The following is a 27,492-nucleotide window of genomic DNA, read 5'->3' as shown; positions in this document are numbered from 1 at the left end:
ACTGGAGAATTGTTTTTACAAGTGTGGAGATTTTTGGATGTACTTAGTTGTTTATCAAACAGTCAATCTTGTTAAAGGAAAACACCACCATTTTTCAATATTTTACTATTTTCTTCCCTCAATTTAGACAAATTCATACATACCTATCTTTTTTCAATGCGTGCACTTAATCTTTGTACAGCTCATGTTAATGTGTTAGCATTTAGCTTAGCCCCATTTGTTCCTTAGGATCCAAACAGGGATGAATTTAGAAGCCACCAAATACTTCAATGTTTTCCCTATTTAAAGACTGTTACATGAGTAAGTATATGGTTGGCACAAAATAAAACGTGGTGATTTTTTTAAGCGGATAAAAAATGATAACTATATTGTATGGTGGAAGAGCACTTCGTTTGCAGCACTTCGACCTCGGGCGCAATAATATTGACGGAAGTTTGAGCGAGAGGGGAAGTAGTCAGGAGTTTTTTAACCCGGGGAGGTAGCCTGCTTGGGCTTAACTTAGCTTCTTCTTCTAGACGTTACATTGGTAATACGCTCGCTCATAATGTCGAGTCATAGCCGCAGCAAATTTGACTGCTTATGCTATTGTGTATTATGTTGTGCTATCTGTCGTTTTTCTGTGCTTTTACTGCTTCTATTAATGTAAAGCTGCTTTGAAACAATTAAGTATTGTGAAAAGCGCTATATAAATAAAATTGAATTAAATTGAATTGAATTGAGTGATGATGTTACTGCGCGCCGAAAGTTCCGTCAATATTATTGTGCTCGAGGTCGAAGTGCTGCAAACTAAGTGCTCTTCCGCCACACAATATAGTTCTCATTTTTTATCCACGTTTTATTTTGTGCCACCATACTTACTCGTGTAACAGTCATGTAACAGTCTTTATATAGGGAAAACATGGAAGTGTTTGGTGCCTTCTAAATTCATCCCTGTTTGGATCCTAAGGAATGAATGTGGCTAGGCTAAATGCTAACACATTCACGACGTGCTGTCCAAAGATTAAGTGTACGCATTGAAAAAAGGTAGGTATGTATCAATTTGTCTAAGTTTAGGTAAGAACATAGTAAAATATTGAAAAACGGTGGTGTTTTCCTTTAAGTACCAATGAAATTACCACAGTGACAACAAGGCATTTCAATATTGACTGTAATAACCTTTTTATTGCCATTAAATTGAAAATACTAAACTTAAATATAAGAATCTAATTAAAATGCTCATCTACAAGAAAACATGCCATACGTACTTAGAGGGTTTTGCATCTAAGATATTACAACAATTCACATTTACATTTGCTCATTTGACAGATGCTTTTATCTTAAGTAGTCAGTACAGTCAGTATTTGGGAATCGAACTCATGATGTTTGTGCTGCCAGTGCAATGCTCTACCAATTGATCTACAGGAATACAACGACATATGTGAGATATTTATTAAATAACGTGTATATTTGTGTGAAATAAAAAGAGCTTCCATTAATATGCATGTCTTTCCTTAAATGTCTCTAAATAGATGGTTCATCCAGTGATATTAGATTAATTGTAACCAGGTTGCTGTGTGTGTGTTCAGCTGTGTGTGTGTGTGGTGGGTGATGTGGTTGCTGTCTGCTCACTGCTCTAGATTACAGCCAGGTGTCCCTGTGCACCCCGGCTTTGATCTCAGGCCTGCTACCCGTCTTTTCAGGCAATTACTGTCTGGAGAAATCGCTAAGCTAATGGGAATATCTGTTGTTTTTATAAGGATTTAACAATCCGTAAGGTCAAGTGAGATGGTTTGTTGGGTGCATGGGTTCTGGTACATGCCTGCGTGTTTGATTTGCATGTCTGTGTTCGTTCAAACAGGTGTACTGCAACATGGAGTCCGCGGGGGGAGGCTGGACTGTGATCCAAAGACGCGAGGACGGTAGCATGGACTTCCAGAGGACATGGAAAGAATATAAAATGGTACAAAGCCAAATTCCTTCTCCTTCTGTTCTAATGTCAGTCTTGCGATCTCACTCTTTTAAACAATGTTTGAGTGCAATATATCTTCGAAGGTCATCTGTCTTTGATTTAAGCTAGTGAGGGGTAATCATGACTTCCCGTAGTTCATCAAATAGATGAATCTTTATTGTGGCTGGAAAAGAGACAGAATGGAGAAGCTTCACACTTCACTACGCATGATAGATTAGATGTCTGGACTAGCACACGATCATGTGTTATTTTTGAATGGAGAAAAAATAAATATTATAAAATTTAAAAGTCATAGCTAAAGTGGGACGTCAGTGCTGGCATTGAAATTGGCACAGAGGACAGGAAAGTAACTCGCATTGAGAATCAAATCACTCTTAACTTACAAACATTATTTGTTAAAAGCAGTATTGTATTGCGTACCTTACAGATATCAGATTTGAAAAATATATGGGTGATGTTGGATTGTGTTGATGTAGGAATAGCAAAAATGTCTTGATCCAAAGAACACTTGGTTCTAAAATATTTATGTGCTTTTTTGCTCCCGCACAATGCTGTTCTGGGTAGTAGCCAGGGCATAACTCCATTATTAGACAATAAGTCTAGTTTTTAGACCAAAAATATCAAATTTAAGTGATTTTGTGCATAAGACAATCAAAAAAATCTGCCAATGGGGTAAGGACATTTTTTTTTTTCTTGAATTTAGTGTTTAAGAAAAATGTTCAAGATTTTTTTTCTTACCCCATTTGCAATTTTTTTGCTTGTTTTAGGCACAACATTTAAATTTGATATTTTTGGTCTAAAAACTAGACTTATTTTCTTGGGTCGTTTTGCTCATCAAGAAAAAGCATCTTAATATTTTTACTGAAAACAAGACAAAAATACTAAGAAAATGTTTTCTTGAAAAATCTTTTTTGCAGTGTACAAGTATTTTTGTCTTGTTTTCAGTAGAAATATCAAAAAATTCTTAAATCAAGATGTATTTTCTTGATGAGCAAATAACCTAAGAAAATAACTCTAGTTTTTAAACAAAACATATTAAATTTAAGCGAATTTGTGCTTAAAACAAGCAAAATATTTTTTTCTTGAATTTACTTAATGCAAGAAAATTCAGCAAAAAATGTCTTATTCCATTGCCAGTTTTTTTTTTTTTTTTTTTTTTTTTTGCTTGTTTTAAGCACAAATTTGCTTAAATTTGATATGTTTTGTCTAAAAACTAGACATATTTTCTTAGGTCATGTGCTCATAATTTTGGGGATTTTCACCTGGACTTGGCCTACCCAATTTCAAAAGCTTCCCATACCCACATGCAGAGGTTTACATACAAATGTTTGGTATCATTTTACAGGAAACCCTTTGAAATAACATAAAACACTGTTGAAAATGCTAAACATGGTTGTATGTGATGTCAGTCCTCTAATAAACACAAAAATAAATAGGCGCTTTTTGATGTTTTTTTTCTAAAGTTTTTATTTGAAAGTGTATAACTCTGGCCCTGAGTGCCTCAGCTCCTTGCAGACTATTTTGTTTGATTCCAGCAATTGCCAGCTTACAGAGGAAAAAGGAATTTTTTCTCTATCATAAACTATACAAAAGTTATTTTACTCCAACTGAAGGGAGGAATAATACCCTTTTTGTATTTAATTTCCACCTAAAAATATTTGAAGTGCTCCCATAAGCACATACAGTGGAATAAATGCAATTGCTTTATATCATTTTAAAGAAAACACTTTGAAGTTACATAAAAAGCTGCTGTTTGTGAAAAATATTGTTATTTATGTTGTTTTTCATGCGATGAAACACCAAATTTTCTTTTTTTATGTTGTAAATACTGCCTTTGATAGTGTATAACTCTGGTTCTGTGTGCTCTAGCAGACTGCAAACAGTTCTGGTTGTTAACAGCAGCAGACAGTAAACACCCAAAAAAATAATGATCTCTTTATCATGTCGCATTCAAAAGTTATTCTTATTTTACTGAAGGGTGCGAAAAATACATTTTTCATAAAAATATGAATTTTTTGTTTTGCACATATAATAAATAACAAGGGATTATTCATGCACACAACCAAAGAAAATGTTGTGAATGGACTCATTTTTTAGAGTAGGACCTAATATAAAAGATGGTGTTTCATTTGTGGCTATATGTGCTATCTGAGGCAGTTCATGCTCAAGTTTCACATACGTTTACAAAAGACGATTTTTTACCTTATTATTCATTCAACTATTGTTGGATATGTGTTAATAATAGAACAAAAATAATGCTGTAGCCTTATTCCTGAGAGGTTTCATTTGATATAAGACTTGCCCATGTTTGTCATATTTTAAAAATATGAAATATGTGAATATTAAATCATATACAAAATTATGGGGGGGGGGGGGTGATAGTGTAAATTAAGTGTAAATAACTTTCTTACAGTACAAGATTTCTCAAAGTGATGCATATCTGCAGAAAGTAGAGACTCTAAGCTTTCAAACAGTATCTCATATGTGTTACTGGGGTCCATGACAGACCATTAACAATTAAAAGAATATTTTATATTAAGTCAAAATGAGAAATTTTGGACCCGGGACAGGGTCCTAGGGTTGAAGAGGTTAAAGAAAATAGATCTTGATTTAAGAATTTTTTGATATTTCTACTGAAAACAAGACAAAAATACTAACTAAGAAAATTATTTTTTTGCAGTGTATGATTTTGCCATTGATACAAGTTGACCTATAAGTAAATCTTTCAGTTTCTTGCCTTAACCAGCACTAATAAAAGAGACAGCAACACCTGCTCTTAAAATAACATCTGTTGGATATATAGGTGTTGGCTGATGATGCGCCTAGTCTTTTAATATCCCCATTAACAATTATGACTGACAGCCCTGTTTAAAATAAGCCACATCTTTGACCTGGACCTTTTAAAAGGTTTTGAAGCACAGCCAGTTAAGCCAACACTAAATCTAATTTAGATAGAAAGTTATTAAACATGGTTTCAGATGAAAGGACATCATAGGTCAATGAAGCTTTTATTTGTAATATTCACTTGTGGGGTCATTGTTTCTTCTTGGATTTCTTAGGTCAAATTAAATATTGGAATAACTTCACCTCTACACATTTAAGCATCCACGCCAGCCAATTATTATCAATTTTATCAACGTTTTTATTTCTCAAGCCCAAATCAATTTCCCAAAGGAAGTTAAGAGAAACTCTTCATAAGAACGGAATCAGATATTTAGACTATGAAACGTTTGTTCGTAGGTTTTGGCAGTGTCATTTTGACTTTGCAGGAGAGAGGGTATGGACTTCTTTGAAATTTTGTTACAGCAAAAATACATAACAACTGAGTTTAGACACGGCTTATCGATGCTGAGATGTATAAAAAAACACACACCCAGGAGAACACCGGATTTCAGGATACAGTATAAAATAACAATTGATCTCCATTTTTCCCTAACGTTACTCATTACATTCATGGAAGGAATGATGTGGTTTATGCGTGTGAATGTATGAAAGAGAAAGCCTTCCCATGGATGATAATGTCCGAAAGGGAATAGGAAACCCAGTCAGACCGAGCACCTCCAGACAACAAAACAAATGCAAGCAAGGCGAAACAGCCATGAGGTTAAGACACATTTTAAGGATTTTTTGGGGACTTTCTCCACACTCACAGGATGTGCTATGGGCTCTCGTATTTACTCCACAAAACTCTTGCTCATCAATCACCTACTTACAGGCCTTTCCCCAATTGCGTTCCCGAGAGCCAGCAATTAATAGGTGAGAAGAAAACCCAGGCCAATCTGTAATGCAATAAGAGTCCCATCAACCCTATAGCCGTGGTCACATGCAACCGTTGCCTACAAGCAAGATTAATTTACTCGCATGTAAACACATATAGAGCCATGTTTAATTAGTCAAAGAAATGCATATGCCTAAAATTCACCGAGAGCTTATAATTTCCATAGCCTGGCCAGAAATGTCATTCATTTGGCTAGAGCAAATAAGAAAAATGGAAAAAGTATGGTAATTACGGACGTTGCTTGAGCGGGCCACCCTAATGATTTGTGGTTCTGTTAATCTGTACTCTAATTGTTACTGTCGCTAGCACATGCACGGCATTGTGACATGTTTCAGAAGCATTTCTACATCAGTTTAAATGAGCTGAATTGCTACATTAAAAACATGGAACTGCTCCAAAATATGTAAAAAAGCAAAAAAAGTTAAATGATTTTGTGTGTGGCATTACATATAATTAAAGAGAGAACTGCAGTCACATAATAGATGTCTAGTAGACTACATGGAAAAGCACCAACCAGTTCAATGGCTTTAGACAAACATGTCATAATTTAATGTGTTTTCTCACAGTTTTCTGATGTAGCAGACCAGTTGTTTTTGATAACCTCATGTATTAAGATTTTCTGGAAATCTGTAATTAATATCTCAAGCAAATGATAAATTGTGATATTTCATTCCTGTGTTGACTCTATTAAGCTTCAAATATAAAGTTGGACAGGATTTTCTTTTCTACTGCCTCATTCAAGGCCTCCCATGACCCGATTCGATACTTGTTCTGACCCGCCGTCCCTCCCTTTCTTGCAGGGCTTTGGGAGTGTGTCAGCCGAACACTGGCTGGGAAATGAGTTTGTGTACATCCTGACCAATCAGAGGCAGTATGCGCTCCGTGTGGAGTTGACCGATTGGGACGGACATCAAGCTTTCTCTCAGTACGACTCTTTCCACATCGACAGTGAAAAAAACAAATACAGGTATTTTTCATTTTGTCGTTCATATGAATGTTAATTATTTTAGTGCAGTGTTGGTTAAAAAAAATCACTCGAAGAATGTATTACTGAACAACTCATAAATTATTGTTGACAGGGTCCAAAATTATGAATTGAGAAAATGTATAGACCAATTGTTTTTTTAGGCATAAAACATTATTTAATATTAAATCTATTTTTCACTTTTTGAGACATTATTTACTTTAATTCAGCTGTTTTTATTCGATACTGGATTTGTGACAATCCAGTCTTTTAGTTACTGCACATTACAAAACATGATTTTTTCCTCATGTTTTCTTTTTGTTGTTTAATGTGAGGGCATATTATGTATCCAAACTGAATTCTAGGGTAAAACGGTGGTTTGGTGGTTTTGTTTACAGTGCATCACTGATGTAAGTGGCTTCTAAATGAATTCTAGTTAAACCACATTGTCAGAAAAAAGGTGCAAACCAGAGGCATAACTACGGGTGGGCCTGGGTGGGCCTGAGCCCACCCACTTTGATTTGTGGCCCACCCAACCAGAAAGCCATTTCGGATAGAATTAAGTAATTCAACAATAAATATTAACACTAAGAATAAACAACATAACTTCTATCTATTCATAATTTTGTTAAATATATCAAGTTTACACTCTCAATTTTATGCAGTTTTGTAGTTAAGACCCTACACTTGTCAAAAATTAAACGTTAAATATGATTCTTCAGATTATTTGTTCTGCATTGAGTAAAACATATTTTCACACATAAAAAAATGTATGTTGAAAAACTGTTCTCCATAATAAATAAATCGGATATAAAAATGTATTCGCTCCTTGATGATTACTGAGCATCTGAGCGTTTTATCGCTGCAGTTCTTTGCACAGAGTTCTGTGAACTGACACATGCGCTGGATTATGATCAAAGATAAAGGACATTGTTATGATCTTTAACCAGATTCCACACAGGGGATGTAAAGGGGAGTTGAAACATAAGTTATTTGATTATTTTCCCCTTTAAAGCGTAATTTGGCGCATAGTTTACGTGACCCCTGCTCACAAATTGAGTCGGAATGACCAAATTATCAACAATGTGTTTTTTTTTTTGTTATTTTGATAAAAAACTTCAAAACGATCTATGATTTTTTTGGAATCTGCCAAAAAAAAAAAAAAAATAGAGCTACTTGTCTGATATTGTCAACAAAGTCAATTTTGAGACATTTTTGTATTTTCAAAAACAAAATACTGCATCCATACCTTAAAATAACTGGTAAAACTAAAATATTTGCTACACACACAGTCAAAAACAATATAAAAACAGTTAACCAAACATTTACTTCAGACATAACAGATTATATCTGTGTGAATTCTTGTCAGAATAAATATTTAAAACTGTAATACTGTCTGTGTGTATATAACGGGCTCGCGCATCTGAGTGTGTCTAAACTTCGGGATCTGTCAGTGAGCGCGAGGAAGATCGTTTTCGAGTCTTACCGTTACAGCTCTTTAAACATCAAATGGAACTTTATCTCTCTTTATAACTATTTTAACAGCAAGTCCTTTACTTTAAATTCCTGCATGTTTTTAAAACCGAAACCAATACGCAGACACACAAGTGCGCAACTTTGCCCATTAGGTTAAGCATTCAGGACAGTTCACCTCTCAGAAAACGTACAATCAAACATCATTTTAGATGTTTAATGTCCATTTACTGGATTGGGATCGCTGGACGAGGGCTTAATGTATATATTTTTTTTAAAAACTCAATTCCGATCAAAATCAACATTTATAGCCTACTGTCTTTTGCCTATAGCTCAAAATTAGAATGTGAGCATTCTGACACATTTGGACAGCACGGGTCACATATATTGCATGCTTTGCCCACCCTGTTTTATACAGGCCCACCCACTTGAACATTTCTGGTTATGCCACAAACCTGTCACTTTGGTGGTACCCCCAAAGGTTAATTTTTGTACCTTTATGAGTTTTTATGTACCTTGGTGTACCTTTTGGGAAACAATGTTATACCCTGAGGACCCATTGTGTATCTTTAAGGAGCAGTTTAATTGTACTTTAAAATGTACACAATATGTCCTTAAGGAACAATAATGTACCCAAAAGTGAACGTTCATTTTGGACTCTGATGCTAGATAAAGTCAAATAAACTGACACTCATTGGAAATGATTAGCTGGCAATCTTATAGTACATATAAATGTTTCATTTAAAATTTTGTCATTCTTGTATCAGTTACATAATGCATTTTTTGGCAAGCATTAATGTTTAACAGACTAGATATCCATAAAGGTAAAGAAATAGACATTTCTTAACAGTCATTATATCAGATGTTAAAAGATTAAAGTTTGGAATGAGCAGATGTCTTCATCTGTATTCTATGACACCCAAAAGTGAATGCCAGGTACAGTCCAGACAAGAATTATACATTCATATCATTTTCAGTTTTTGGCTTTGTGAAAAACTAGGAATCATCTGAGGTTGAACTGAGGTATTTTGTTCCCAAGAGCTGCGTTTATCAGCACTATCAACCACTTACATTTCTCATTTTTTAAAATACAAGTTTAGCTAAAATTATCCTTCTTGAGCGTACATGTAGCAGCTCACGTCCAGCAGGTAGACACAGACGTATACACTTTCTCACACACATCTACAGTATGTAAAAGGAGAACTGCAGTCTGTGCCATCTTGCACATTTGGCTGTGTTATAGCGGCCTGTGCTGTTGAGACTTTCAGGAATCTAATCAGCATTCTCAACTTTAAAAATAGACTTGTTCTCTAAAACTGTTTTGGTATGGTAATCGCACACTGCCTCTTGCTAATACTGGCCAAAACAAACCCTTTCTTTGGCTCTGCACGAAGTGTGTGAGAGGTTGTCACCTCTGAATTTCACCTTTGGATTTCAAACTTTTAACTATATAAAACGCACAACCTGTGTATGTTAAAAACAACGTGATTTCATGAGAATACGTACATTATGTTTTTATACACACTTAAACGTATAATATCGATGTGTTGATGGACTAATACGTATATCAACAACTTTACCGACGTACCTATTTGTACGTATTCCTATTCAGTAATATTAAATGCATTGACGTTTCTACTCACATTTATGACATGTTTTCAGTTGTATTTTCTGACTTTATTTATTGATGAAAGTTTACTCATTTACCTAATGAAATATTCATGACTTTCAGATAATTACATAATATTAAACAAGACTACACTTGAAAACTTTAAAATGAATAACACTTTTGTTATCATTTAACCATTTTGCAATATTTAGTTTCCCATGACACACAAAAGTTGTTTTCTCCTATGCAAAAATAATAACACCAAAACCCAACATCAATTCACAAAAGATGTAAATTTTTTTAATTCGCTGTAATCCACATCTTAAAATGTCATACGATTGTGAGGAACAGATCCAAATTCATCCCTTTATCCAGCGATCTTGATTTCAGTTCTCAACAGCGATCATAAACGTCAAATCTCATGTCCGTTATGAATTCAAATTCAAATATTGCGCCTCAAGAAGCTTTACGACACGCTCATTGGCTTTTTTGTGCTACGTCTTTCAGTCGATGTACACTTGAAATTTAAAAAATGTGCGCCTTCACAAAGAGAAGCGGGATTAACGTTCTTGTGGATTAATAACTTTAATACTTCATAAATATGCAAAAGGTACAAACCCCAAAGTAATCGATGATGCAAGTTATCTTCTCAAATGTAAATCTCTTTTCTTGGACTGCAACAAACACACAGATTGTAGGCAGCTGTTTACTTCCTGGGATTGGTGATATAGACAAGACCGACATTATCATAATTCCTCCCGCTTTAGACTCATAGACTGTAAGTTAACTCCAGTTAGCATTGTGCGTGAACCTTTCAAACATGGTAAGGAGCGTCACATTTCCTGCTGAAGTCAGAGGTATTCAGACCAATCACAACGTACAGATTAGCTTGGCAATCAGGGACACAGAGATTTTCAAATCTATGCGTTTCAGGAAAAGAGTGAAATCTAATGTGTTTTTTAACCATAAACCAAGCGAACACATTGTATTATACCAAATACACAAAATAACGTTGTTTTTATTAAATATGTGCTCTTTAATACTTTTGGTACTGCTTTTGAAATTTTGCATTAAAAAATGTGATTATGCTTTTAATTTCAAATAGTAGATGATTTAGTAGTGACCAAGGTTCGTTTCCCAAAAGCATCGTTAGCCAACGAACATCGTAAGTTCCATCGTTACTAACATCGTCCAACGATTTGGTGTTTCCCAAAACCATAGTTCAAACGAACATTCACAAACTGGGGTACGACAGATCGTTCGTCTAAAAAATGAGACACCACTCGATTACCGTTTGCGTCACCTTCCCTTGCCGCTAACTGGCTGCTACGTAAACAGACAAGGGTTGACATAAAAAAGGAGATGCCGTCGTCTCAGGTTGTGGTATCGATTGCCTGAGATGAGCTCAACAAATAGCGCATAACTTAGCTGCTAGCTAGCAAGTTAACTAGCGATTCAAAACAAAAACATTACACTTTTTATTAAAAGTATCATAAAACATGAGTGTCATAATATAATCTCAATTAAACTGCAGAAAATAACATTATTTTTATTTGTGCGACTCCTTGACAGTTCGACGTTCAGCCATAAAACATCTTTATGCCGGCTCTCCTGAGAAATTCTGAGGTTAACGTTTACCCCTCTCTTTCAAGTGTGGTCCTTATCACACTTCGTTTCAAGGGCTATGTATCCCTACGCCTTGGCCTTAGCCCTTGATCAAAATGAGAATTGAGACGTCACTTCGCCTCACATGAACGCGCAAAACCGAGGGGTAGGGTTAAGGGGAAGGGATAACACAGAGAAATGAGACGCACCCTAGTCTGGACACCCGCATCCAAAATGCATCACAGTAAGCCCTCTTTTTTCAGCAGGGATTTCCCTTACATGCACACATCTGCATGTGCATAATACAAGCACTGATATATGTGCATACACATACATGGAGACACGGCACTACTAAAATATTAAAGATACTTACTGCTCGCGGTTCACAAGCGTGTATATGAATCCACAGAGGATCATTTAAAACCTAACATATTATGAAGCATAAGCATTACTATTTAACAAAACCAAAGTGGAGATTTTCCACTAAGGAAAAAGGTGTGATCTAACAAATCAGCATGCATTATTAGGCAGTAATGTTACAAATGACACTTTCATCTTTCAATAGTAAATATTTAATGTTATGGTTAAACTGAAATCTTCTAGAAAAACGTTAAAATGTATTTTTTATGTGCTGCCCAGGCTTGACTTCACCTCTTCATTGCTATTTTAACATTTGTGGTCTTCATTTTTCAAAGCCACACTAATGACGTTTTTCCTTTTTTTAATAATACAAATAGTTAGATTGAAAGATGCTTTAAGTAAAATGTTAACCAATATGTTTTTAGGTTAAGTTAAGATATTCTCTAAGAAAAAACAAACATGACAATTTGACCTTTGCATGGAAAAAATAACATTTACAGTCTTCCAAGTTGTGCATTTTTGGTAAACCTCAAGTATAGATACTGTAGCTGCGGCTATCGCAAAGTAACCTTATATGCCTCAATGTTGTTAACTGACCTCAGCTCTGCCCTCTTCACAATTTTGCCTTCAAATTGAATTTAAATTCTTGATCTGGACTTGTGAGATGGAAAGTGCAACTAGTGGATCACACAGACTATAAGTAGTAAAATAAACAGGGACTATGGCATTATATACCACAGGATCACTGTCTTGCTCTTACAATGTTAGCCATAATCAAGTGTACAATCTACAGCAGCAATTACATAATTTTTAATTCTTTCTGGAATTAATACAACAATCTGTATACACTGAAAAGAAATTGAACACAGCAATCACTCCATTGTCATACTTTTCATTAAAATCTGCCTAAAATTTACATTCAAGGTTATTTATATATGAAGAGTTCCAAAATGCAATAAACATCATAAAAAAATGAGTTACCGCAAAAATCTGTATTTTATCAAGTCAGTATTAAAAAGTAAATTCTTAATTTTAAGCAAAATCCAATATCCGCCGTGTTATTCTGTCATCTTTTCGCCCGTTGTTCCCAAAACGCGATAAACTCCAGTCCTCCTTTTCTGCAGAATGCAATAAATCCACTTAACGAATCACATCGCACCATTCCACGCATTGTAAACAACAATGGTGGTGCGTTGAATACACAGAATCCTAGTTTTCCTCATCTACTTTGTACTTCGTGATCAACAAACAAACAAAAACCAAAAAATACTTTTTTTGGCATTGACCTGTGGTGGTTTTCTGTGACGGGGAAAAAACATAAGCCATCAAAATCGAATAATTTACGCGAGAGGCACTCGGAAGACCGAAAAATGCCGGCTGTTGCTTGTTTTCCCGACTGCATCAAGTTTCTGTCATGCTAACACACTGGGCCCTATTTTAACGATTTAAGAGCATTGTCTAAAGCGCACAGCGCAACGTCTAAATGGGCGTGTCCGAATCCACTTTTGTTTGGGGTGGCCAAAACATCTTTATTAGAAGGTGTGTCACAATACTTTCGTTTATATATTGTATAAACATAATTCAGTGAATCCACTTTTTTCTGCATGAAAGGTTTAAAGCAATTAATTTTTGAGATTTGTGCAACATGGAATTTGGAAGAGGCCAGGATGTTTTGTGTTTTGTTTCTAGGAAATGCAGACACATGGAAGGTTATGCAGGATAGGGGTCAGTATCTGAGAGGGTCCCTGAAGGAACCTTTCTTTCCACTGGGATGGGGTCATAATAGGGGGTCATTACTCAGGGCTCACACTTATTCATGATGCAGTCCACTGACCCAACTCCAGTGCCCACAGCACTTACAGACGCACAGACTCCTCTTGTGTTTACACACCACCTCTGTATATTTGTTTGAGTGCAGAGTTTGTGAGGACTCCGTGAGAGCATTCGGTTTAAAGTATGCATTTATTAGCCTATGGAAGACATCTATTTTTAAAGAAAAGTAGCATTGGAAATGGGTAACAGTTGATTTATGAAACTGTGTATAGACTTTAAGGTCATTGAAAATATGGTCAAAAGGTGACTGTGGTAAAGAGAAGCAAAATGTGGGTGCAAAGTAACCGAGGCACAAGAAAGTTATTGTGGAAAAGGTGAACAGCAGTTTAAAGCTGAGTTTAATTTCTTCTGGTAGAAAATACTCATTGGATCATGGTTATACAGCGGGGAAAATAAGTATTTGACACATCGGCATTTTTATCAGTAAGGGGATTTCTCAGTGGGCTATTGACACAAAATTTCCACCAGATGTAGCCATCAAGCTAAATATTGAATTCATTCAAATAAATTTAAGTATACAAGTTGAGTCATAATAAATAAAGTTAAATGACACAGGGAATACGTATTGAACACATGAAGAGAACAAGGTGCAAAATGGCATAGAAGTCAGGAGATCACCTGAAATCTGTCAGTATTGAGAGAGAAACCCTGCCCCCCTATCAGTTCTAATTGATTTCAGCTGCCTTAGTCCTAATTGATGGCCTATAAAGGCTTCTCATTACCCAGGAGGCACCCAGGAAAGACTTCATGATGGGTAAAAGAAAAGAACTCTCTCAAGATCTTTGTTATCTTATCGTTGAATGGGGGAATGGTTATAGGCGCATTTCCAGAATGCTGAATGTTCCTGTGAGCACTGTGGGGGTCATTATCCTGAAATGGAAAGAGCATCACTTCACCATAAACCGGCAACGATCAGGTGCTCCACGTAAGATCCCTGTCCGAGGAGTCCAAAGAATAATCAGGAGAGTTCTCCTAGAGCCAAGAACCAGGTGGGCAGAACTTCAGGAAGACCTTGCATCAGCAGGTACTGTTGTTTCAAAGAAAACTATAACCTATGCACTGAACCGCCATGGCATACATGCACGCTCACCACACAAGACTCCATTGCTGAACAAAAAAGCATGTTTACTGTTAAAGTTTTGGAGAAGCCTGTGGATTATTGGGAGACTATAGTATGGTCAGATGAAAGCAAAATTTAACCTTTTGGCAGTCATTCTACACACCATGTTTGGAGAAGAAATGGCACTGCATACCAACAGTTAAGAAGGACACCATACCATCAGTCAAGTTGTTGAAGAAAATCTATGGAGAGAACTGAAGATCAAAGTTCATAAAAGAGGCCCAAGGAACCTTCAAGATTTAAAGACCATTTGTGTGGAAGAATGGGCTAAAACTGGGCTGGTCTCTCCATAGATGGGTCTAGAAGCTGTAATCACCAAGGCTTTTCTACAAAATATTAAATTAAAGTGTGTTCAATACTTATTCCCTGTGCCATTTCACTTTATTTATTATGACTCAACTTGTATACTTAAATATTCTGATTTCTTCGTATGAACTCAAAATTTGGCTTGATGGCTACATCTGGTGGAGATTTTGTGTCAATAGCCCACTTAGAAATCCCCTTATTGATAAAAATGCTGATGTGTTAAATACTTTTTTTTCCTGCTGCATGCCTGTTTAACATTCACCACGTGCTTCACTTTTTCACAATCAGAAATACAGAAACACTTTGTTTTCAGTCTTTTATGGACAAATGCATTTAGCAGAGGAAAACATGTTTATTTTCAGATTCTTTGAATTTTGGGTACAAAATAATAAGAATATGCAAGCTTGTAACCATGTGCCATTTAATAAAGATAAGGGAGAGATTAATTTAGGATTTAGATTCAGAGGGATTCTCAAAACTTACACGGACATACAACTGTTTCCCCTAAGGCGATACTTTCGGGTTTTATAAGTTGCAGAAGAACCACATGGTGGATAATAGCGGTATTGCGGAAAGTCAGAAATACTTGTCATTGGCAGGGAAGCGTTTTCTCTTAATTGACAGGTTAACTCGTCAATGACGGGGAAAGAGTTCAAGCATACTGAGTTACTTTTATTACTAATGTTACTTATTTAGTACCGTGAGTGTATGCATTGACACAAGTGACGTTATACAGCTATGTGTCTGCTTTTAGTTGTGCTACATGTTTTCCTTGAAAGTGGTACATTTTTATTAAATATCTTTCTCCTATACCCGCCAAGTTTTAAATTCACAGACTTTGCTTTATGGTGATGAAAAATCTTTAGTGGATCTGATGTGAATTTTGGAGATTTTGGCACACGGTGATGAAGGCAATAAACTCTCTGTTGAAGGTTTAGCAAAGCCTAACAACATCTCAAGCTATATTCAGAGTGATGGAAGGGTCCACAGACAACCTCAAAAGGTCTTACATCAGCCAAATTTGTTTAGGGTTGCAAACAAGTGAGATTGAAAAGCAATGACAGTACAGGAAATATTACTTTCAGATGAATTGTAAGTTACATTTGTAAGATAATATCATCATCAGTGATTTACATACAGTATGTTGCACCCAAAATGTATTTTTGTTCACCGTTCGGGGCCTTTACAATAAATTAATGCCATATTGCATATATTTCAAAGACACAGATTGAATTTCACAGCACTGTTACCAAATTAAAGAAATGTCATAACATGTTTCAAAGATGGGTTGTGACAGATAAAAGACACAGCAGAAGCAAACCACGGGTTCCTCTCAAGAGCGACTGCTTATCGCGCTAAGCTCAGATGGGTTTTGACATGTCCCGCAGCCGAGAGGAAACAATATTTAAGTTTCTTTATTTTCATTCTTCTGCAAGGAATTCTGACTTGACCAAAAGGGGTTCTGACGCATGGACCCCTATGGCACGTGTGACTTATAAACTGAAGTTTTTGTTTTTCTGCTGCTGTGAAAGAGCGGTGTTAGTGTTTCCTGCTTCAGGCTCCTTCATAGAGTCTGCTGTTGGATTCTTCTCTGATACACTTGCTTATCTTGATGACATAGAAGAGGCTCTGGCGGTTTAATTTTGTGTAATATTGGTCCCATTAGCAGATTTAGTGTTTGGATTAGAAGATCAGATTTAGTTTCGTTAATGAGTTTTACATTTCCAAAGAAATGTGATCGTACATCCTTTTAAACTCTGAATAAATGTCACATTTCCGGTAAGGAGCTCTGCTATCATTTTTAAATGAGAAAAGTAAGTTGAGCAGACACCAGAAACATCCCCTGGGATATGCTGTTGTGAAATACCATATAAATCTCATTTTATTTTCATTTTTTTTCTGTGCTTTTTCTAGTAAAGACTGATGAGAAGAAGGTCTAAAGGAACCATATCAGACATGCAGATGTTTGCACTCAGAAACAAAGTCCAGAGCATGACATACAAAAACATTAGCATAACAAAAGTAACTAAGCACACAGGAAGTACTTTTACTCTTCTGGGAACTATGATGCTTGGAATTTAACTAGAGATGAGCAAATGTGTAACTATTCACCTGGTCGTCTGTGCGAAAGAAAGACCTGCTCAGTTCACATGCCTCAGGAAATTATTATTATTATATTATTTTTAACGCTATAGCACTTGGTTAGAGTAGATTTGATATTTTATAAGATGTGAACGAAAGAGGAACGGACTGTCTCATAAACTACCTTATTCATGAAACATAAGCAGAACAAATTTCGATGGAAGTTGTAAAACTATTCTTTACACCCATTTAATTCAGTGCGTCATTTTATAAAAGATCAATTAAAGGCGGGGTGCATGATCTCTGAAAGCCAATGTTGATATTTGAAATCACCTAAACAAACATGCCCCTACTCCAATAGAATCTGGACCTTCCTTTGGCAGACCCGCCCCACACATACGCAACCCAGGCAACTGCTGATTGGCTACAAGTGTGTTTTGGTACTCGGCGCGACTCCGAAGTGTTTTTCAAAAATCATGCACCCCGCCTTTAACTTATTGGCTGAACAATCGCCAGATACCAAAGTGCAATCTAGCAACAAGATACAACATATTGCACAGACTCTCTATTTTAGGGTGGTTTCGTAATAGGTCCGATTGCCTGGTCCAAACCTGAGTTCGATTGCTCCCCCCCCTTTTCCCCTAGTGGTCTCTGTTCACATTAAAATGTTTTGTTCTGAACCGCGGTACACCCGTTTACTGATGTTGCTAGGAAGGGGCTATGAAAATAATACGCCAAAATGGACAAAGTTGTTTGTATCCTCATTGTTCTTGATTCAAATCTTTGCTTTGTTATCGAAGAATAAATACAGAAACCCACTTGCATCGGTCTGCTGCAAAAGTACTTAAAGGATTAGTCCATTTTCTTAAAAAAAATCCAGATAATTTACTCATCACCATATCTTCCAAAACGTTGATGTCTTTCTTTGTTCAGTCGAGAAGAAATTATGTTTTTGGAGGAAAACATTCCAGGATTTTTCTCATTTTAATAGACTTTAATGGACCGCAACACTTAACAGTTTTAATGCAGTTTCAAATGTCAGTTTCAAAGGACTCTAAATGATCTCAGACGAGGCATAAGGGTCTTATCTAGCGAAACGATTGTCATTTTTGGCAAGTAAATTAAAAAAATATGCACTTTTAAAGCACAACTTCTTGTCTTCCTCGGTCCTGTGATGCGCCAGCGTGACCTCATCACGTCAAGAGGTCACGGATCATGTATACGAAACTACGCCCCAGTGTTTACAAGTGTGGAGGACCGTTCCGATATTGTATGTCGAATGATACTAATTATGTCTTTGTGTCAGTTTTTTGTTTAAAATGGTCCGCAAATGTGCGTTTGATATATGTAACACCTGACCTTTCCACGGCATTACGCAATTGTGTGGGGTTGCGCTGGCACGTCACACAGCCGGAGAGAGAAGAGAAGTTGTGGTTTAAAAGTGCATATTTTTTATTTTTCTTGCCAAAAATGACAAACGTTTCGCTAGATAAGACCCATAAGCCTCGTTTGAGATCGTTTAGAGTCCACTTATTTAGTTCGATTGTGTTCATATCAGCAGCGAACCTTACCGCAGTCCACACAAACCATACCCCAGACAACCGTTTATAGGCCGACTCGTGAACCGCACCAGAGTTCAGAAAGCAGTGTTCACATCATCCAAACGAACCAAACCTTGACATAAAATGGATCTGGGTGCGCACCAAAGTGCTAATGTGAAACCCCACTTAGAGTCGTGTTTTGGTTTGCATCAAATTACTGAAAAGGAAGCATTTAACCTGACTATGATCTATGGAGTAGATAACAGTAGTAGAATATAAAAACAGGTTTGTGCACAGATACCGTCTTCTGTTTGAATCCCGAGAAGTGGGGTCAAAAATATCCACTGATTTTCATTTTTCTTTCAAAATCTGGATTCAGCATACAGTATAATAACGAAACGATGCATGCTTTCTGAATGAGTGTGTGGATATTCTTAGCACTTGTGCTGTAATAAATGGACGTTTAATGTAGTCTATAATGTCGGAGAGTAACATAATACATCAGTTTGGCATTGAGCATACTGTACGTGGAAACATCCAAGGCTGTTTATCTTTGTAAAGAGACTCCAACAATACACTTCATTATAATGAGTATGATGTCAGAGTACATTGATGTGATGCTTGTGACTTTATATTGATTAAGCAGCCAGTTCTCCATATGATGGATGAAGTGTTGGGTACTAAAAAAGTGTAAAAAAAAAGCCACTTAACAATGAAATTGACAGCCACACGATTGCATACTTGGCATCTAATACCTAACATTGCATCACATGCGTTTTGACATCCCCAAAACATTTAAACGTAACCAAAAATACTAAACATTTCTCTTCTCATTTGCCAAGTGTTATCTTTAAAGAGATTTATTAAGCTTATTCTCCACTGTCTCATTTTATTTAGGGAGATGACTTTCAGGAAATGATTTTGTGCGGTTGAACATTTTTCATTCGCTGTTCCATTTATTTATTTATTTTTGCTGGCATGGATGTGCAGTCTTGTATTTTGGCTTGATGTATGCTCTAGTCAGAGAGGTAATAAAATAAAAGGTTGAGACCCTGGGCAGAAAATTGGTGATACAACGTAACAAAATGGGAAACTCAATGGCCGCCCTTCAGCCGTCAAACCCTGGGCATCAGTACTGCATATAATATTAAGGTTTGCTTTTATACTCAAGCACGCATTAAGTGAGGGTCGTGAATTTGTGGTTGAAACCCCCGAGTGTGGACGTCTGGACAGGAATTACTATGTGGTTTCTGCGACCTTAGCACTGGTGTCTAGATTATGATGTATGGGGTTTCCCAGCAAATGCACTCAAACCCCTAAGAATTGATACATGGGTCGTGCATGTGAGCTTAATCTGCTTAAATCAATCACTAAGTGTCAGAATATAGAGGTTTTTTTGCACTAATTTTCTCATCTAAAGACTGGATTACATATGACAGAAGAAAAGTCAGGGTTAAAGTCACCCAGACTCAAGCACTTATCGTTTAAATGGTATTTCTCTCGGCTCATATTTCACCTCTACTGTTTCAGATTATTCCTGAAGAGCCACAGCGGGACAGCGGGCAGGCAGAGCAGTCTGGTGATCCACGGCGCTGACTTCAGCACTAAAGACATGGACAATGATAACTGCACATGCAAATGTGCACTTATGCTCAGTGGCGGTAAGGGACTAGACTTTGGTTTCTGTTTAGCCCTGTTGATGGCAGTAATTCAAACATTAAACAGCCTGTAAACCTGGGCCACTAGCTAACAAACCTACACCAACCAGCGAAATGAAGAAGCTCTACTTGTTGCTAAATAGGGCCTTGACAGTCAGGTTTCCCACAGGTCCTTGAAATCCTTGAAAGTTTCTGAATCTGGGGGGAAAAAATCAAGTCCCTAGGAACGAGACACTGCTTCTCCCTTGCCATACTTCTGCGTCTCTGTAACGCTGTCTTTGGCAATATTTCAGATAGCGATATACTCACCATTAGTGTTAAGCCTCACCATTGGTTGAATTTGATATACACATTCAGACGCACTTACCCCTGGAGGCGTCCCCAAAGTGTCATCACAGTGACGCAGCGCGAGTTCCCTAAAAAGGGAACTGTAACAATGTATCTTAAAAGGTAACACGATGTAACCTTGCTCTCACTTGAAATGCAACCCAGTCTCAAGGCAAGTCGTGTTAACAAAAATTTTGATTCATTTATTCGTGCTTGATGACACGAATTTCCGCTGTTTTTCGTGTCTCTGGAGACGGATGTCTTTTTCGTCCTTCCCGGCACGGGTTTCTATCAATGGCTGTTCGTGTCTGTGGCCCAACTTTCTTTATCGTGTCATTTTGTGTTTTGTTTTCTCATCGTTCTTTTCTATTTTTTGACCATTGTCGATTGGGGTTTGGGTTAGAATCACTTTCTGCGACTTCCTAACCCAAACCCCAACTTCAGGCGAGAATAGTTTTAAAAGCGGACAAAAAACATGTAGAAACAAATGCATAAAATAACATCCTTACGCAAACCCGGAATCTAACCCTAACCCTAAGCGACAATGATTTAAAAATAGAAAAGAACGATGAGAAAACAAAATATAAAATGACACGATAAAGAAAGTCGTGCCGCGGACACGAGCAGCCATTGATGGAGGTTCGTGCTGGGAGGGACGAAGGGGACATTCGTCTCCAGAGACACGAAGAGCAGCGGAGGTTCGTGTCATCAAGCACGAATAACTTGATCAAGATTTTCGTTACTGTAACACGACTTGCCTTGAGACTGTGTTGTGAAATGTGTCGGCACATTTAGTCCTTGAATTTGAGGGTATTGGACCTGAAAAGTCCTTAAAAGGTCCTTGAATTTGAAGTTAACTAAGCTGTGGGAACCCTGGACAGTGATTCATCTCCGAGATATTTAATATCAAGATGAGAAAAAATATGAGCCTGTATCAGGTTGACATATATAAATCTGCTGTGTGTGCAGAGGGAATTGGGTGATGCAATTTATTAAAATAAAACAGCGTCTCACTGAAAGATTTTAAATAAAAGTTTCGTTTTAACGAAAGAAATTTGGCCTGAAGGCACAGAAATGTTTAAAATTGTCAATCTTAAAATAGAACCTGTAAGAGCTTTAATAAAAGACACATTGGTCCTAGTTCTGGTTTTTATCACAAAATCAAACTTTTTTCATTCTGCTGCCTCATTGCTGGTTATAAACTGTGGTTAACAAGGCCATAAAACAAGTTCCCCAGAGACAGGCAAAACCATCACCCAGCCAGCCGCTTGAGATGCAACAGCATGGTAACAGGCAGAATCTGTGTCCAATCGGTTTGCGGTGTCAGAGCTGTGACAAAGGGCAGCGTCGTTGGCTCGCGGAGGGCTGTTAAAATGTCACAGATCTCTCAGGCATTCGAGTCTGTCGAGTGAAGTCCTTCGTGGGAATGAGACATGCCACAGCGGGCACAGAGTGGGCACGATCTGCCTGCGTGTACGTGTCTACTCCAATGGCTAGATGAGTAGTATTTAATGGGCTGAGAAGTGACACAGCTGACAGGCTTTCTGGCCAAGACTGATCTTCTCATGCTTATGTGATAAGAATTAGCAACAACTCTTATTATTCACATACTGTATGGAGACGCTTTAATTTGAGGCCCAGGGCAGGGCATCGCTTAGTAAAAATTATTTAGGTGTTCAAACGAGTAGTTATTATATTCCCTTAATAGGTGCAGCACAAAAAGTGATGGGTTCGAGCCTAGGAAACACATACACCGATAAAATGTATGCCCTGAAGTCGCTTTAAATGAAATTCATACATGTACAGTAAATGCACAAATGAGACCTTAGTTAACTTCAATTTCAAGGACTTTACAGGTCCAACACCCCCAAATTCAAGGACTAAATGTGGGAACATTTCAAGTGAGAGCTAGTTTACATCGTGTTACCTTTTAAGATACATTGTTACAGTTTCCTTTCGAGGGAACTTGCGCTGTGTCACTGCGGTGACACTTTGGGGACGCCTCCAGGGGTAAGTGCGTTTTAATGTGTACATCAAATTCAACCAATGATGAGGCTTAACCACAAAGCCAGGGTGACGTGGAAGCCAGGGAGTATAGCGCTTTACTGAAATATTGCCAAATACGGAGTTAAAGGGACGCAGGAAGTATGGCAAGGAAGACGCAGCGTCTCATTCCCTTCTCAGGGAACAACTGTTACATACGTAACCCGAGATGTTTTCATTTGTCAAACACAACTATGCAAAAAAGTATTTTGGTATGAATCAACATTCGCATACAGAAGATATAAGCATTTAAAGCGAACAGTTTAGCACATGTGCTTAAAAAGTCTGGAATTTGTATGATATTATCCTACACTACATACAGATATTTTTCAAGAAAACTTCTTGCATAAAATAGATTCAATCACATTTAATGACCTGTATCTATGTATGTATATTTTCAAAACTTCCCAAGGCCTTGAATTTTTTTCCCCCAGATTCACAAACTTTCAAGGATTTCTAGGAGCCGTGGGAACCCTGGATATACCTACTGTTTAAAACCCCATCTATCAATGCTAGCTTTAAAGCAAAGCCATTGGTTGTAATAAACAACAGCGACTATTATTACACAGCTATGTAACACATAATATAGTGTGATACATTTTCTCCAACATATCCTGTATACATACAGTACTGTATGTCTCTTTTCCTGAATACCAAAAAGGTTATCAGATCCCCAACCTGCTTCGTGTCAGTCACTCCTCACCACACGGCAGTGACTACATAGCATTAACATACTGTTGAATCCAGAATCAAAGCCATCTACGATAGCCTAAAGAGATCAAAAATATACTAGTATAAAAATAGTTTGTCATTTAAAGTTATAGCAACAACAATAGTAAAGGCTTTAAAAAGAAAACACTTCAATCAGCTCACCCCCAAAAACCTCACTTCACCTGATTCCAATGTGATTCGTATCTGTATCTCCATGACATTTTATGCATGGTTTCTGTTGCATGGCATCACTGTTTGCATGCTATAATCTACCGTACAATGCACAGAGTAATCGCACCAGAGTATGTAACTCATATACTGTAGTACTGTAATGAAAAAAATATCTCAACATATTGCTTTTGGCCCCACTTTCAATTTCTGCGTCACTCATACGTGATAGCATCTAAAGATAACCATGGCTTTTACAGAATCCTTTTAAACAAGGTTAAAGTGTTATCGCGTTGGTGATACGCAGATAAATTTCCCACGTTAGACTGGGCCAAGAATAAGTCAAGGCCTGAAAAGACCTAGCAGTACTTGAAAAATAAATGTAGTAGCGCTGCTAATGTAGTATTTTTCACTTATTGTAAATGGTTGTGTCTTAGGATGGTGGTACGATGCCTGCGGCCCTTCCAACCTGAACGGGGTGTATTACAGACAGGGACAGCACGTCGGAAAATTCAACGGAATCAAGTGGCACTACTTCAAAGGCCCCAGCTATTCTCTCCGTGCCACCTCCATGATGATCCGGCCGGTCGACTTCTCATAGTCCTCGGCAGTAAACCCAAAACACCCTTGCGCCCATTTTGGAAACAAGACTTCCTGGCCCATGACAGTATCGTTTGACGCTGTGTAATAAGTGGACAAATATTTGCCACCTGGATAGCGGGATTCTTTTGAGATAACACCTCTCCAGGAAACAGGAATCGTGTGAACAAAACAGGGACACTACATGAGTTGGTGCGCTCTGTGGAAATCTCGGGCGGGAGCTGACTCGGCTGGTCTTTATTTTTAAATATCAGAGGTAGGAATTCAAGTGCCGTTCACTTGGCACCCAGGACCTGTGAACTGCTGAGGCAGGCACGTCACCTTTGATGGTAGCAGACTTGGTCTATCAATCTGTTGTGTGTGAACGGCTTGAATGTCCCTTTATATCCTAAAGAGACCTATTAATTTTTAATACAAACGTGTTGCACAGTTATATTTGAGTTGTGATACTTCACATTTTTTATTCCAGCGTATTATTAAATTTTTATTCCTGTCAACGTGAAGAAAACCATAGCATGCACCATTAGTAGGTCACTTAAAATACTATTTACAATGAACATTTGTTGGGTGCTTATGCCAGAAACAGACCTTCAGCGAAGAGTGCCGTCCTCCAGCATCATTTTATTGAGTGCGAACCACCGTGTTATTATTGGCTTTGAACTGTAATGACCTTTAAGTGCATCATAGCTTGGCATCAACGTGGGAATACGTGCCAAAGATCACAGCTATTAAAGACAATGCAATGAAAATATTTGTATTTGCAAGTGATGGAGTTAAGCCAATGACATGTATGGAATGGCTGATGCGGTATTATGCAAATAACAACAGTCCATTATGTTTAAGTCATTGGATAATTAAAACCAGATTGTCGTATTAATGTTTTGCATATGTCAATATTGAACGGTTTACGGTTTTTTTTTGTCTGAGCGACAAGCTTGGATTATCTCATTTTTTGATTATACTAAGTATGCAGAAGTGCTTTTTAATGATGAAAGATTGTTTTTATTGGGAAAAAATGCGTTTTATATATGTGTTCACAGATAAGTGCCTGAGTTTGTGTTCTGTTCATTTTTTTTTTTCGCAGTCTTGGACTTATCACATACATTCTGTTTGAGCAGTGGTACAGTATTTGTTTTGTTTTGTGGAAAAAGGCATTACTTTGTGATTGTGTTTTGAATAGGATATTGGTGGTTATTTTGAACCTGCTTTCTGCCATACACATGAGATTTTATTAACAAAATCTCATAAATGTATTCAAGATTTCATCAGTTTTTTTCAAAAAACACCCACACTTCTAGTCCTTCACAGAAGGACTGTATTTTACTGTACAACTACTGCCTGCCAACATATAACTACTACCAGCATGAAGCATTTTACTGGAAACAGGCACTTCTAATGTACATCCATAAACTTTCTAAATTAGCGTCTCCAAATTAGGTGATTCTCACGAAATCCAGACTTAGAAGGTGTCCAACATCAGAATTTTTAAAAAGCCCTTGAAGCCAATTTGCACATATAAGATTAAGGTCTGAACTTAGTATAACTATTATTTTTTAGAGGATTTAAAAATATTTCCTATAGAATTACTTACATTTTTTAGATTATCATTATCAAAAAATATCATTACCGCAACATGATATTACATTAAATATATGCATTTACAAACTAATGTTTCGGTAATGAGAACTAAAAAGTTGTCTAGGTACTATGACAAACAAAATTTCAACTTTTATCTGGAGAGAAAAAATAAGAACTGCTTACCTGGTAGCCATCTTGAGTGTCACAGTCAATTATGTCCCTTTCAACAATTTTTTTTGAATGATTTGAAAATTGTTGCGGAGAATGAGAAAATTGGTCTTGGACACATTTATATTCCTTATTATTGTCTCTACATTTACCAATGATCACCAAATACCACCTGTTTATTTACTGTAAATGTTTATAGTATAACATGCACTGAAACTTTTTATTTTTTTAGATTTTTTAATTATGAATATTTTCATGTCAAAGAACTCAAATCCAGTCATGGACACGTTGCGGTAATGAAAATTTTCCCCTTAAATGTGGAAAAAATAAACAAAATTGGTTTGTATGATGTCATTTGAAATAATCTGCAAAATAGTACATGAACAGATGTTTATAACTGTATGTTTCTTATTTTGATACTCTTACTTTGCATTTACTTTTTTTTTCAAAATGTTTCATGACACCTTATAAGTCTAATTTTGCGAGAATCACCCAAATGCTTTCTACCTGAATTTTTTTTATTAGCATATAAAACTTATTGCATCAAAAACATTTCTAGTACAGACTGCCTACAACACCTTTTTGTACCTCATTAAAAAAATGTTATTTAAGCACCTCATCCTTTGTAACAGTGTTCAGAATGATGTTATTTCAAATAAAGTAAAAACAACATGACGGCCGCTGCTTGTACGGTGAATGAATGAGCAAACGTTTAAATTGGCTGCAGCTTTTCTTTTGCCCTCACGGTGCATTTCAGCATTTTGCATTTCAGTCACGTCGCCCCATAGACACAATATTTACACATGGCAAAAGAGAAAATGTAAAGGGATGGGCCTTGAGCAAACCGTGCCTCCATTGTAGCGAGCAGACTGTTAGTTCTCCACCACTGTGCCGTGACAGTTTGCCGACGTGTCAAACGATGCTGTCGGGACCACCAAATCCCCCATAGCTGACATTCCTGGACCCTAATCGAAGGGTTAAACAAACAACAGCAGCTTGTAAACTGCTGCATATCCTTCAACACCTGAGATGGCCCGCTGCATGCTCTGGAATTCACACGGCACGGACACAATGGAAGACAAGCCTGGCTTTTTGAAGCATAATGGACGGCATCTCAGGGTCCGCGATGGACTTAACCAGCATATGTTTTGGGGGGAATCATGACAGAATAGGTTAGGCTTGGTTGCTTTGCTTATCTAAAGTATTGTTTAACATTGATGACACATTGATATCATCCAGAGTCTGAACGGTTTAGTCTCATGTGATTGAGAGTGTTAGGTGAAGGCTGATGCTCGGGCCTCCATGGTCCGCTGGATTTTCTGAAGACTGATCATTTCCTGTTTGCACAGGGCGAATGGGGGACAGGAAGCCCAGAGGAGGAGCAGTTTTGGCCTGCTGACGAGTAATGGGCTCGAGGCCAGATCAGACAAGAAAAGAGATTATACCTGCAGAGGGAACTGGCAGAGACATCTCAGACTCTGTAGCAACATCAAACAGTTGAATGTGATAAATAACCATTAAGACCACCTGGATAAAACATATTCCTCCTCCAGAATCATAATTCCACATATTTGCAAAATAACCACCTAATAAATTATGGCAACAGTTCAGCCTTGCTTT

General features: G+C 37.2%; 1 protein-coding gene across 3 annotated transcripts in view; it reads left to right on the top strand.

Annotated features, from left to right (window-relative positions):
* angpt1 (angiopoietin 1) overlaps window positions 1-25,003 on the top strand; it is a 202,829-nt gene extending 177,826 nt beyond the window's left edge. For all 3 annotated transcript variants that reach the window (XM_055220298.2, XM_055220299.2, XM_055220297.2), the window contains 4 exons: window positions 1,838-1,939; window positions 6,527-6,693; window positions 20,150-20,280; window positions 23,964-25,003. In XM_055220298.2, coding sequence (XP_055076273.1) covers window positions 1,838-1,939; window positions 6,527-6,693; window positions 20,150-20,280; window positions 23,964-24,127 — 564 coding nt within the window. In that variant the 3' untranslated portion in view covers window positions 24,128-25,003. The remainder of the gene's footprint in view (window positions 1-1,837; window positions 1,940-6,526; window positions 6,694-20,149; window positions 20,281-23,963) is intronic.
* Window positions 25,004-27,492: the final 2,489 nt, after the last annotated feature.

The sequence above is a fragment of the Misgurnus anguillicaudatus genome, chromosome 20 (genome assembly GCF_027580225.2).
Source record: "Misgurnus anguillicaudatus chromosome 20, ASM2758022v2, whole genome shotgun sequence".
Taxonomy (NCBI): domain Eukaryota; kingdom Metazoa; phylum Chordata; class Actinopteri; order Cypriniformes; family Cobitidae; genus Misgurnus; species Misgurnus anguillicaudatus.
The sequence above is the reverse complement of the archived record's forward strand: the minus strand, read 5'-3'. Positions and strand labels throughout refer to the sequence as shown.